General features: G+C 44.5%; 1 protein-coding gene across 6 annotated transcripts in view; it reads right to left on the reverse strand.

The window, feature by feature from the left end:
• Positions 1-14,715, reverse strand: part of ARHGAP22 (Rho GTPase activating protein 22) — a 209,292-nt gene extending 194,577 nt beyond the window's left edge. For 3 of the 6 annotated variants that reach the window (XM_063669870.1, XM_063669871.1, XM_054436176.2), the window contains exon 1: positions 10,827-11,012. In XM_063669870.1, coding sequence (XP_063525940.1) covers positions 10,827-10,878 — 52 coding nt within the window. In that variant the 5' untranslated portion in view covers positions 10,879-11,012. Of the gene's footprint in view, positions 1-10,826; positions 11,013-13,938 lie in introns of those variants that run through there. The other 3 variants (XM_054436169.2, XM_054436172.1, XM_063669869.1) reach the window with 3 other exon arrangements.
• Positions 14,716-15,019: the final 304 nt, after the last annotated feature.

A 15,019-nucleotide genomic window follows, 5' to 3' on the forward strand; every position in this document is an offset into this window, starting at 1 on the left:
CTGGTTCAACATACCAAATCAATAAATGTAATCCAGCATATAAACAGAACCAAAGACAAAAACCACATGATATCTCAATAGATGCAGAAAAGTCCTTTGACAAAATTCAACAGCCCTTCATACTAAATTAATTAGGTATTGATGGGACGTATCTCAAAATAATAAGAGCTATCTATGACAAACCCACAGCCAATATCATACTGAATGGGCAAAAACTGGAAGCATTCCCTTTGAAAACTGGCACAAGACAGGGATGCCCTCTCTCACCACTCCTATTCAACATAGCGGTGGAAGTTCTGGCCAGGGCAATCAGGCAGGAGAAAGAAATAAAGGGTATTCAATTAGGAAAAGAGGAAGTCAAACTGTCCCTGTTTGCAGACGACATGATTGTATATTTAGAAAACCCCATTGTCTCAGCCCAAAATCTCCTTCAGCTGATAAGCAACCTCAGCAAAGTCTCAGGATACAAAATCAATGTGCAAAAAATCACAAGCATTCCTATACACCAATAACAGACAAACAGAGAGCCAAATCATGAGTGAACTCCCATTCACAATTGCTTCAAAGAGAATAAAATACCTAGGAATCCAACTTACAAGGGATGTGAAGGTCCTCTTCAAGGAGTATTACAAATCACTGCTCAATGAAATAAAAGAGGACACAAACAAATGGAAGAACATTCCATACTCATGGATAGGAAGAATCAATATCATGAAAATGGCCATACTGCCTAAGGTAATTTATAGATTCAATGCCATCCCCATCAAGCTACTAATGACTTTCTTCACAGAATTGGAAAAAACTACTTTAAAGTTCATATGGAACCAAAAAAGAGCCCGCATTGCCAAGACAATCCTAAGCAAAAAGAACAAAGCTGGAAGCATCACTCTACCTGACTTCAAATTATATTACAAGGCTACAGTAACCAAAACAGCATGGTGCTGGTACCAAAACAGAGATATTGACCAATGGAACAGAACAGAGCCCTCAGAAATAACACCACACATCTACAACCATCTGATCTTTGACAAACCTGACAAAAACAAGAAATAGGGAAAGGATTCCCTATTTAATAAATGTTGCTGGGAAAACTGGCTAGCCATATGTAGAAAGCTGAAACTGGATCCCTTCCTTACACCTTATACAAAAATTAATTCAAGATGGATTAAAGACTCAAATGTTAGACCTAAAACCATAAAAACCCTAGAAGAAAACATAGGCAATACCATTCAGGACATAGGCATGGGCAAGGACTTCATGTCTAAAACACCAAAAGCAATGGCAACAAAAGCCAAAATTGACAAATGGGATCTATTTAAACTAAACAGCTTCTGCACAGCAAAAGAAACTACCATCAGAGTGAACAGGCAACCTACAGAATGGGAAAAAATTTTTGCAATCTACTCATCTGACAAAGGGCTAATATCCAGAATCTACAAAGAACTCAAACAAACTTACAAGAAAAAAACAAAAAACTCCATCAAAAAGTGGGCAAAGGATATGAACAGACTTTTCTCAAAAGAAGGCATTTATGCAGCCAACAGACACATGAAAAAATGCTCATCATCACTGGCCATCAGAGAAATGCAAATCAAAACCACAATGAGATACCATCTCACACCAGTTAGAATGGTGATCATTAAAAAGTCAGGAAACAACAGGTGCTGGAGAGGATGTGGAGAAATAGGAACACTTTTACACTGTTGGTGGGACTGTAAAGGAGTTCAACCATTGTGGAAGACAGTGTGGCAATTCCTCAAGGATCTAGAACAAGAAATACCATTTGACCCAGCCATCCCATTACTGGGTATATACCCAGTAATATAATATAAATCATGCTGCTATAAAGACACATGCACACGCATGTTTATTGCGGCACTATTCACAATAGCAAAGACTTGGAACCAACCCAAATGTCCATCAGTGATAGACTGGATTAAGAAAATGTGGCATATATAAACCATGGAATACTATGCAGCCATAAAAAAGGATGAGTTCATGTCCTTTGTAGCGACATGGATGAAGCTGGAAACCATCATTCTCAGCAAACTATCGCAAGGACAAAAAACCAAACATCACATGTTCTCACTCATAGGTGGGAATTGAACAGTGAGAACATTTGGACACACGAAGGGGAACATCACACACCGGGGCCTGTTGTGGGGTGGTGGGAGGGGGGAGGGATCGCATTAGGAGATATACCTAAAGTAAATGACGAGTTAATGGGTGCAGCACACCAACATGGCACATGTATACATATGTAACAAACCTGCATGTTGTGCATATGTACCCTAGAACTTAAAGTATAATAAAAAAAACTATATATATATATATGCCACACAACAGTAATCATAAGACAGCTGGAACTGGTCATGTTAATATATGATAAAATAGACATTAAGAAAAGAAACATTCTGAGCCAGGCGTGGTGGCTCACGCCTGTAATCCCAGCACTTTGGGAGGCCAAGGCAGGCAAATCACCTGAGGTCAGGAGTTTGAGACCAGCCTAAACGACATGGAGAAACCCCATCTCTACTAAAAATACAAAATTAGCTGGGCGTGGTGGCACATGCCTGTAATCCCAGCTACATGGGAGGCTGAAGCAGGAGAATCGCTTGAACCTGGAAGGCAGAATTTGCGGTGAGCTGAGATTGTGCCATTGCACTCCAACCTGGGCAACAAGAGCAAAACTCCATCTCAAAAAAAAAAAAAGAAAGAAAAAGAAACATTCTGAAAAAGAGGAACATTTAACAATGAAAAACAGTAACGGTATTAGGAAGCTGTAACAATTATAAATGTATGGAGATAACATGAGAGCCCCAAAATGCATGAAGCAAAAACAGACGGTATTAAAGGAGAAACAGAGGACTAATTAATTAAAGCTGGAGATTTCCATATCCCAATCTCAATAACTGATAGAACAACTAGACAGAATATCAGCAACTATATAGAAGTCTTGAACAATGGTATCAACTAATTTGACCCAATCAACATACATAGGGCACTCCTCACAATGACTGCAGAATATACATTATTTTCAAGTACATTTAGAATATTCTCTAGGAGAGACCTATGGTAGGCCATAAAACAAGTCCTGATCAATTAAAAAATGTAAATCATATAAAGTACATTATCTATCTTGGAATTAAATTAGAAATAACAACAGAAAGTGATTTTGGAAACTCTCAAATATTTGGAAGTTGAACAACACACTACTAAATCAGCCACACATTACACAAGAAATCAGAAGGGAAGTTGGAACATATTTTGAATGGAATGAAAATAAAAAATAATATGCCAATATTTATGGTATACAGCGAAATCACTATAGGGAAATCTATAGCTTTAAACATGTATATCAGAATATAAGGGCTCAAATCAATAAGCTAAGCTTTCACATTAAGAAACTAGAAAAATTAGAAACTAAATCTAAATCAAGCAGAAAAAGAAAGAATAAAGAGAAATAAAATAAAGAAATAAAAAGTCAATGAACTAGAAAACATTAAAACATTAGAGAAAATCCATGAAACAAAAAGCTACCTTGTTGAAAAGATTAATAAAATGGAAAAGCCTTTATCTGGACTGACCAAGAATAAAAAATCAGTAATGAAAAAGGGGACATAATATCAACTCAACTGAAATTAAAAAGATTTATCAAAGAATACTATGAACAACCTTATGCCAACAAAGACAGAAATAATCATACATATACATGCACGTGCCCCCACCTCCCGCCACAGATGTATAAATAGGTATCACACCAATACTTCACAACATCTTTCAGAAAATGAGAGAACACTTCCCAACTCATTCTATGAGGCCAGTATTGCCTTGATATTAAAGCTAGACAAAGACCTCCTACAAAAAGAAAACTACCAGGCTAATATCCCTCATTAATATACATAAAAATGCTCAACAAAATATTAGCAAGGTAAATTCAGCAAGATATAAAAAGGATTATACACCATGACTCAATGGGATTTATCCCAGGAATGTAACATTAGTTTGATACCTGAAAAAATCAATTAATGTTGTACATCTATTACACATCTGTATATTTTACTAATACAAATAGAATAAAGGACAAAACCCATATAATCATCTAATGGATGCAGAAAAGCATCTGACAAAATCCAACAGCCATTCATGATTTTAAAAAACAACAACTCCCAACAAACTAGGAGTAGAAGGGAAATTAATGTGTTAAAGGGTATCTATGACAAACCCAGACACCAATATCATATGTAACCGTAAAAATACTGAATGCTTTCCCCTTAAAATAAAGACAAAGGCAGAGTTAGCCACTTTCTCCACTTCTAGTCAACAATATACTGTATTATTCTATCCAGTACAATAGACAGTGAGAGACAAAGAGAAAAAAGAGGGTCGGGAGAGGGAAGGAGACGAAGAGAGGCAGAGAAAAATTTAAAGCCAGATTGGAAAGGAAGAAGGAAATCTGTCTTTATTTGCAGATGATATGATACTGTATTTGGAAAATTATCACAAGAACTAATTTAAAAATCTGCTAGAACTAATAAGTTTTTCAAAGTTGCAGGATACAAGATGGACATAGCAAAAATCAATTGTATACCTACACATCAGCAACAAAAACCCCATAAATGAAATTAAGAAAACAACACCATTCACGATAATATCAAAAAGAATAAACTATTTAGAAATAAATTTAACAATGATGTGAAGACATGCAGAAAACACTTCTGAGAGAAGATTAAGAAGGTGTAAATAATTAGAAGTACATTTCTTTTTCATGAAGTTAAAGAATCAATATTGTCAGGATGGCAATTATCTTCCAATGAATCTACAAATTCAATGTGATTCCTATCAAAATCTCAGAAACATTTTCTGGGGTGGAGAAATTGGCATGCCAATTTGAAATTTTATATAAAAACACAAAGGGCCTAGAATAGGCAAAATAATTTTGTAAAAGAATAAAGTTACAGACTACCTATTTTTACATTTTCTCCAAAGTTATAGTAATCAAGATAGTATGGTATAGGCACAAGGATAGGTCTACAGGTCAATAGAATATAATTGAGAATCCAGAAGTAAACCCCAATATTTGTGGCTAGCTGATAGTTCACAAAGGAGCTTGGGCAATTCAGTGGGGAAAGGAAAATCTTTTAACAAATGGTGTTGGGACAATTGGCTGTCCGTAAGTGAAACAGCAGCAGCAACAACAATAATAACAACTAAAACCCTTCAAACAAACAAGCAACAAAACAACCCTTTGACTTTACCTCATACTGTATACAAAAATTAACTCAAAATGGGTCTTAGCTCTAAATGTAGATGCTAAAACCATACAACTTCTAGAAACAAACACAGGAGAAAGTGTTTGTGATGTTGGGTTAGGTGGACTCTTAGATACTATATCAAAAGCATGATTCATAAAAGAAAAGATAGAAAAATGGAACTTCGACAAAATTAAGATTTTTTGCACTTTAAAATTTAAGTACACCATTAAGAAAATTAAAAGTCAAGCCACAGACTAGGAGAAAATTTAGGCAAATTATATATCTGATAATAGATTTATATCTAGAACATGTAAACATTCTTACAACTCTAATAAGACAGACAACCTGATTTAAAAATGGGCAAAAAATTTAAATAGGCACGTTACCAAAGAAGACATGTAAACAGGCTGGGCTTGGTGGTTTACACTTATAATCCCAACACTTTAGGAGGCTGATGGGGGTGGATCACCTGAGGTCAGGAGTTTGAGACCAGCCTGGCCAATGTGGTGAAACCCCGTCTCTACTAAAAAGACAATAACTAGCTGTGCGTGGTGGTGGGTGCCTGTAATCCCAGCTACTCGGGAGGCTGAGGCGGGAGAATCACTTGAACCCGGAGGCAGAGGTTGCAATGAGCCGAGATCACGCCATTGCACTCCAGTCTGGGCGACAAGAGCAAAACTCAGTATCAAAAAATATAAAAATGGAAATAAAAAGACATACGAATAGTTAATAAGCACAGGAAAGTACATTCAACATCATTAATGGTTAAGCAAATGCAAATCAAATCCCCAATAAAATACCACTTTACACCCACTAGGATGGCTATAATAAAACAATAGCAAGTGTTGGTGAGGATGTGGAAACACTGGGACCCTTATGTAAGAGGTGGGATTGTATGACAGTGGGAATGTAAAATGGTACGGAGATTTCGGAAAACATTTTGACAGTTTCTTAAAAATTAAAAAATAAACCTACCATATGACCCAGCAAGAGAAATGAAAGCCATGTGTTCACAGAAACATATGCATGTGAATGCTCATAACAGCATCATTCATAATAATCCCAATCCAAAAACAACCCAAAAGTCCATCAATGGGTGAGCGGAGAAACAAGATGTGCATCCCTACAAGGGAGTATTACTCAGTGACAAAGGAGCACACTGATCACTGATTCACACGAGAACATGAATGACCCTCAAAACCTTATGCTACATGAAAGAAGCCCAATGCAAAACACTACACAGTTTATGCTTCCATTTATAGAAAATGTCCAGAAAAGGCACATTTATGAAGACAAAAAGCAGATCTATGGTTTCCTTGGGTTGGGGTTGGGAGGAAGGATTAGTTGCACATGGGCTTGAGGGAATTTTTTGAGGTGCTGGAAATGCCCTAAAACTGGATTGTGATGATGGTTTTACAACTCTATGAATGTAGTTAAAATAATTTAGCTGTGAACCTCGAATGGGTGAATTCTATTGCATGTAACTTACGTATCAATAAGGCTGTTAAAATACATAGAATATGATAATAACCAATGCTATGAAGAAAATAAAATGGGAAAGGAGTATGGGAAGGCAGGGCAGGGTTTCAATTAGTGCGGACATTAAAATCTCCAGGCCCCCAGGATGTGGTAGGACTGCACTTCCTGGGCCCCTTGCAGTTGATTGGGGCAGTGATTAGCGTGGGACAGAGTTGTGAGCAGAGTGTGATGTGTGTCCCTTCCAGGCTGAGGATTTAACTGCTGACAAGAGACCATTCACAAGCTCACTGTTTCTCGGGCCTCTGGTCTGGCAGCATCAGCCTGGGTCTTTAAGTCACTATGATTGACAGGGCAGGATCCACCCCTCAACTCACCCAGGTGACCCGGTGGTTGTGTAACTCATCCCATTCAAACTCACACAGGTGGTCAGAGAAAGCCTTAATAAAAGCTTTGGATAAAAGTCTGAAGGAGGTGAGTCTGTAGGCCAGGCGGCTGTCTTGGGGGACAATGGTCCAGAGAGTGGGCAGATCATGCAAACACCAGAGCAGCAGGGAGGCCGGCACTGCTGGTGCAGAGCAGGCGCAGTGGGGCGGGGGAGCGTGGGGGGCTTGGCAGGAGATCCTTCGATGGGCAAGGCGGGTGCCAGAGGAGGGTGGGCAGCCAACAGAGGCAAGTGGCCTGGGCATCCATATGGATGTGTTGAGCAACATGGATGCCCATGGATGTGACAGTGCTGATTGAATTTAGGTTCAAAGAGTCTTGCTCGGTGCAGTATGGAGAGATGGAAGGGCCAAGGGTGGGAAGAAGAAGAGCAATGGGGAGGATCCTTTGCAAAGATCCAGGTGAGAGCTGACCTCTTGCCCTGCTGCCATGCAATTATTCCTATGAACATTCTCATCAGATCAGTCCTGTGCTTATAACCATCAATAGCTCCCTATGCCTCACGAGAATAAGTCCAAGTTTCTCAATATGGCATCCACCCACCATTCCTCCCTTATTACCCCATTCCAATCGCTTCAGCGCCCCTCTCTCTAAGTCCCCTATTCTCCCAGGACACAGTCATTCCCCCGTACCTGGGTTCTCACAGTACCCTTACATCTCTGCCAGCAGTGGGGGAGAGAGTCTGCTCTGGGAAAGGCCAAGGTGAGGACAACCACAGAGTCAGGTAGGCGTGGGAGAGGGTTTCGAAGGAGTCTCCCTACCCCAGGCTGCTCCCAGCCTTGGTCCCAGCGTGCAGGTCAGGGATTTGGAGACTTGAAGGAGTGGTTGGATTCAGAGACGCCTTCTCCTTCTCTTTGGACACTCTGGCTGGGTATGGGCAGAGGCCACTGTCTTTCTCTCCACTGTGATCCCGAGGCACAGTGGCTCCTTGGCGTGGGGAGTGCCAGGAGGGTCAGACAGGGAGAAGCCAGCAGTCCTGGGAGACAACCAGGCAGACCAGTGGTCTGAAGTTTGGGAGCTGGTGAGAAAAGAGGCTGCAGCTGGTCCTGCTGGCGGGAGAGTTCCCTAGGAGGAGCTGAGGCCCGCAGTGATGGAGGTGAGGGTGCTGCCCACTGCTGGGTGAGACCTTTAGCACAGAACTCACCAAATGAGAGGCCAAGAGGCTCACCACCGGCTCCTGCTGGAGGGAAAGTGCTGGTAGGTTCTCCATGTGGCAAGATTGTGGACAAAGTGAAGAAATGAAGCATAGCAGTACAATTGAACCCATAAGAACCTTTCATTTGCCCTCAATCCTTGAAAATGACAGTTAAAAGCAAACTTAAGTTTCTCAATAATCTCCATTAGCTGAGAAAGACAGAGGGAGGGAGGGAGAGAGAGAGAAAGAGAGAGAGGGAGAGAGAGAGACCAGGAGGTGGCAGGTGGAGAGAAGAAAGATAAATACACAGAGGTGCTAACCGAGAGACCAAGGATGGGGAGGAGAAGCCCCCTCCCCCTGTGCTGGAGACTCTTTTTTTTTTTTTTTTTTTTTCTGCAGCCTTTCATGAAATGGCATTGCCAGTCCATTTTTACAGAGTTGTCAAAGTGTTTGAGATTAGGTAATCATTTACAAATTAATCCAGTGTCAAAAGGAATGAATGTGGATGAACCTTGGAAAAATTATGCTAAGTGAAAGAAGCCAGACACGAGGCTTCATAAAAGGATACATATTGCATGAATCCATTTACATGACAAATCCAGAATTGGAAAATCCATGGAGGCAGAACACAGATTGGTGTTTGCATGGGGTGGAGAAGAGGGAGCAACCTCTTAATAGGTACAAGGTGATGGAAAAATTTTGGAATTAAATGGAGCTGGTGGTTGCACAACATTGTGAATGTATGAATTGCCACTGACTTTTACACTTCAAAATGGTTAAATTCATGTTATATAAATTTCATCTTGATAAAGATATTAATTCAATCAAATTCATTAAGTTCAGGTATGTCATGCAGTATGTCCTCTGTCCCTTTCTCAAAGGATTTGCACCTACACTATCAATCTGGGGAAGAATTTATTTCATCATAGAAATCTGGTGGCTGGAACCTCCTACAAAAGCAAGTGACTGTTCCTTCCAAGCCAGATAATGCAATAAACCTAGCACACGGAAAATAATACCTGGACATATTAGGTATTAGGCTTGAACAGTTAAATGTTAATCTCAGCTGCTCCCGTACCCCCTATTTTCTCCTGTGGAAAGTGAGATCCAGGGAAGTTGACAGTGTGAGAAGTGTCTGCAGCATGAGGCCAGCCCAGGTGTCCTGGCTTCTAGCCCACTCCGTTCTTCATGAACACAGAGCTTTACTCCTCACCCCATGAATATCTACTCAGACCACAGCAAAGGGGCTCTGTGGAGTCTGAGCCCACCCTGGGCTTGGTCCGCTATATCCTGAACCTGGTAGCACATTACATTACATCACCTGGGACTTTAAAAATATGCTGATATCTTGGATTCATGCAAGACCAATTAAACCTGCATCTCTGGAGGGGGATCCTGGGAATTTTTAAACGCACCTTGGGTGATTTTAATGTGGAGGTTGAGGTCTATGACTGCATTTCGCCCACTAGCTTCTAGAATTTCCAATCTTTACCAGTCCTGGAGGGGCTCAGGCAACATCATCTCATAACTGAGCCCATCAGGTCATGCATGTGACCTGACTAGCAACTGCCAACCATCACCTACACAGCCCACGCAGCCCAGCACCTGCACACCCTATCCAATCATCACCTGCATAGTCCACCCAGCCAGCACCTGCACAATCCACCCAGTCAGCACCTGCACAACCCGCCGAATCCTCACCTGCACAGCTCACCCAGTCAGCGCCTGCACAACCCACCCAATCATCACCTGCATAGTCTACCCAACCAGCATCTGCACAACCCACCCAATCAGCACCTGTACAACCCATCCAAATAATCGCTTACACAGCCCACCCAACCATCACCTGCACAATCCACCCAATCTTCACCTGCACAGCCCACCCAGCTAGCACCTGCCTGTGACCCACCTGCATAACCTAGCCAATCATCACCTGCACAGCCCACCAAGACGGCACCTGCCTGTGACCCAAACAAACAGTCATCCCACTTGGTTTAACAATTATCTCCCAGGCACTTTACTGAGGGACCCAAACAGACAGTCACAGTCATCCCATTTGGTCTAATAGTTACCTCCCAGACACTTTACTGAGGGTTACTGAGATGTCCTCACTTTCTCTACTAGCCCCTTGGCTGGATCCTTTCCAAGCAGAGACGCAGAGTAGCCTTCAGCTGCACACAGCGTTCCCCTGTGAAGGACTTGCCTACTGCCCCAGCGGTCCTTGGACATAGGGGTCCTTACAGACTCTGAATGCAATCAGAGCCCTGAGTCATTACAGCCCAGGACCCTGAAGCCTCTGTTTTTCAGGCAGACACAGAGCAACTGCCATAGTTCAGGGGTGGGGTTTGTGCCATCAGCCATTTCCAGGAGCTGAAGGAGGTCAGAACCCTGACCACAGATGCTGCCTGGTGCTCTCAGCCACAAGACCAAGACAGCCTCCGGGGACCCCATCCCTCAAGCAAGAAGTCAAATGCAAAGGTAATCATTTCCCACATAGAACATAAAAAAATTCTTACTGAAATATCTGGCTGCAAACGTCCTCCTTTTGCTGGAAGCTGTCGGCAGCATAATGAAGCTGGCAGTCTGTGCAAATTTCTTCTATATCCTTTTTATAAAGAACCAACCACATCCTCAAGAAGACAAGCTAATTCCTGTTTTCCAGTAACAGAAGATCCACATCTATAGAAAAGAAATATATTTAGAATGCCCTTTATCTGGTATTTTCTTGGATTTTAAACAACAAGCCTCGCTGTGAAGAATTAGTTCATTAAGCGTAAGTGCATCTAGGGATCTTGGAATGGCCTTGAACAAGTCATGGGGTCTTGGGGTATCAGCTCCTCAAATCTGTAAAATGGGAACAATAGTGACAACCACTTCACAGAACAGAGGATTGAGAAGTGAAAAGAAGGGGCTTTGTGAGCAAAGCCCTCAGCACACATCAGATGCTATATTTGATTTTTTTTTCCATGAGCTGACCTGGATTTAAGGGGAGCTGGGTTTCCAGAAAGCCTTAGAAATAAATACAAACAATACTGCAAATTTGCAGCATGACTTCCAGGATGCATTTATGGCCTTTGTCTGGTGGGCACAGCAGTCCTGTTAGTGGGGAGAGCAAGTCGCACAGAGGGACAGTCAAGGCCCAGGAGCACCCCATGTGAGACCCTCACCAGGCACACAGGCTGCTCATGGCATGGCTTCTCCATTCCATTTCTGGAAATTTAGCATCATTACAGCATAATTTACAGTTGTGGAGAATCAAAAAGAAAAATCCCGTTTATGAAACAGCCAAGCGATATTTACGCAGCCATCAACATCATTGACATAGTGGTCCTGGCAGTCCAAGGCAAAGGCAGGCTCCAAGGCAGTGGATACAATGTTATCTAAATGAGGGCAGCATTGATTCAGATGGAGCAGTGACTCCTGGGAGGGCATGCATCAGGATTTTCTTCCCAGCACCCTCCTTGTCTCCTCTGTTCTATTGAGCTTGCATCACATTTATTGATAGTGACCTGAAATACCTTTCAATTGCAGAGAGCATAAAAGCAGTTAAAAACCAATCACTGCTATAAAGATAAAACAAGCATAGCCAGTGCTCAGTGGCTCAGTGCAGGGTAGATCCTTCCTACACCTGGGCTTGTGGGTGCAGGAATTGGGGCTGTCACCACTGCGGGAGGGTAGAACCTGGGCTGCGGGACAGCGCTTAGTGGGGTGTGTTGGGGGAATGTCATCTTGGCCCATGCCTTGGGGATCTGTGGACAGTTCCCGTTGCTAATGTTCTCAGAAGGGATCGCTGGAACAGCACAGAGAAGGGGGCCAAACTGAGCCTCTGGGGAGTGACCAGGGACAGCTGGAAGCAGAAGGAGGCAGCAGGCGAGCACGCAACTGCTTGAAGAGAGCAGCAAGGGCCAAAACCCAAGGTGCATGTCCTTGCAACAAAGCAAGCAGTAATTTGGGTTGCAAAGGCCAGAGTGCAAGGCTGATAAGATCCCACAGGTACAGAGGCAGAGAGGAGTGAGAGGAAGCAGCCCATCCCACGACCTGGTGTACAGGGGACTTTGGAACTAAAAACTCTAGGACAAAGTCCAGGTTTTCCTTTTTCGAGTGCTGGGAATTTAGACATGGGCTAGATTTAGCAAATAAAGGTATAGGATGCCCAGTTAGTTTTGCAGTGTAACTGTGTTCTAAATATTGCATGGGACATAATACCTGCTAAAAAGGTATGTATAATTGACCTGAAACACTATTCAGATTTAACTGGGTATCCTGTATTTTATCTGGCAAACTTATACCTTCTGAATATCCATTTTCTCTTTGATCAAAAAAGAAAACACCACCAGGTAAGAAACTTTCAAATGCAGACAACAAGAAAGCCAGTTAAAAAGAGGGGATTTATTGGCTTCTTGAGTAGGAAAGCCCTCATAATATGGACTTCAGGCATGGCTGGATCCAGCAGCTTGACAATGTTAACCAAGTCTGGGTTTTTTTCCAGTTCTCCTGTTTGCTTCTGGAATGCCTGCTTCATTCTCAACAAAGTCCCCTCATTATTAAAAAATGCTGGATATCAGCTCGCTTCAGGAACTAATACTCTTTCTTTCATGCAATGTGCTGATTGGCTAAAGCCAACCTGGTCTCATCCCAGGAATAGGGTGTCTTGGCTTCATAAAAGCCACCTCAGCTGGTATGGAAAAGAGGTGGATGCTAGAGTGGATGCCAGGCACTGCAACCAAGGGTGGGGAGAAGGGGTCCAAAATACAGTGCCCACAGTGAGGTTCCCCTAAGGATAAGACACATGAGACTGCCCTGCTGGTGTGGTGTGTGTGTAAGTGTGTGCTGTATGAGAGGAGAGAGAGGGAGAGACAGAGGGAGAGAGGGAATGTTAGTTCCTCTCCTTGGATATGCTGATTTCTTTCTTTCTTTCTTTCTTTCTTTCTTTCTTTCTTTCTTTCTTTCTTTCTTTCTTTCTTTCTGTCTGTCTGTCGGTCTGTCTTTCTTTCTTTCCTTCCCCCCTTCCTTCCTTCCTTCCTTCCTTCCTTCCTTCCTTTCTTTCTTTCTTTCTTTCTTTCTTTCTTTCTTTCTTTCTTTCTTTCTTTTTTCTCTCTTTCTCTCTCTCTCTCTTTCTCTCTCTCTTTCTTTCTTTCTCTTTCTTTCTTTTTCTTTCTTTCTTTTCTTTCTTTCCTTTCTTTTCTCCCCTCCCTTCCTCCCTTTCTGTCTGTTTCTGTCTCTCTCTCTTTCTTTCTCTCTTTTCTTTCTTTCCTCTTGGCCAGGTTGGTGACCTAATCTCCTTCCTAGTCTCAGGCCCCTCCCCCGAACTGGCCCGTGTGTGCCGGGGCAGGTCCCTGCTCATCACTGACCTCCACCCACACCGTGGAGAGTGGATGTGTGTGTGTGGGGGGGGGGACGCTGCATCTGGAGACCTCTGGTTAGGGAAGTTTTATCAGGAACCACCTCTGTGACCTTTACTAACCTCAGCCTATAGTGGGGACAAGGTCCTACAGCGTGGGCCTCTCCTTTGGAAGGCTTGGGGACAGAGTTCTGCCCACCAGCTGGAGGACAGTGACCTCAGGGGGAGAAGGGACAGGAGACTGCTCTCCAGTCCCTCACCCCAGCCCTCGCCTTTCCCTCACCCACCTTTCTTTGCAGCAAGTTCAAATGCAGGTCATACACCAGATAAGGGGGCACAGCTGGGCACAGTTCCCGGGGCCTGCCGGGCAGCGCTGGGAAGGGCAGCAGAGAGCGCGGGCTGGACGCTGGTCTCGGAATGACTCAGCCAGGAGCAGCCGCCAGCAGCATGGGCCAGACAGCAAACGGGCGCGCCGTGGGGGCTGGAGAGGCCAGGTCTTCTGGAACCAGGCCAGCGCATCCTGCCCGGGCGTCACCCCACCACGGACATTCACAATGACAGTCAGCACTTCTCAGCACACTGTGGATCACATGCGTTAGCCTGGCACCTGGCAGCGCCCCGAGGTGGGCATCACGGTGGGATTGGGAGGCACTCCAGTCACAGGGTTCACCAGGGCCGAGGTGGCGACGAAAACCCGTCCCTCAGGCATGGCAGTGGCCTGGCCACGTACGCCCCAGGGCTTGCACCCGCATGTCCCGCCGGTGGTGAGCGGGGCCTCCAGCAGAGCGGGCGGGGCTGCTCACCTGGAACCAGGGCCAGCCGTCTCCTCCCCAGCCTCGGCCGCCCGGGGCCTGCCTGGGGCTCCTTCCTCACCGCCCGGCGGCAGATCCTGAGCTCCCGGCCCGCTCCTTTAGCCCCGCAGGCTCCCTGGCCGTGACCCTGACCCCGGCCTCCGTGTGATGAGCAGGCGAGCAGGGCCGTGGGGATACAGCCCGGGCCCCGCATCCTCAGGCAGGACGGAGCTCCCGGCTGCTCGGTGCCTCTGGGGATGCGGCGCGGCGGGCGGTCCCAGCGAGTCGGAAGGGTGCAGCAGCCGGGTCGGGGATGGCCGGGCGAGGCTGACCCCTGCCGGGCAGCGCGGGTGGCTCCACGGGCGGAGGCGACTTCCTGGGCTCTGGTGCACGGCGCCCCCTGGCGGGCGTCGGGGACGCGGCCTCCTGCGCGCCCCGACCGCTCGCCGCGCCTTCCCGCCTGGCTTCTGGTTACCCAACCTCATCTCGCCCGAGCCTCATCTGTAGCTCACCGTCCTGTGCGCCCCGTGCTGTTGGCAGGGCGTGTGGGATTTAGAGGCTTTTCTATACTGAGTCT

Source organism: Pongo pygmaeus, chromosome 8 (assembly GCF_028885625.2).
Source record: "Pongo pygmaeus isolate AG05252 chromosome 8, NHGRI_mPonPyg2-v2.0_pri, whole genome shotgun sequence".
Taxonomy (NCBI): domain Eukaryota; kingdom Metazoa; phylum Chordata; class Mammalia; order Primates; family Hominidae; genus Pongo; species Pongo pygmaeus.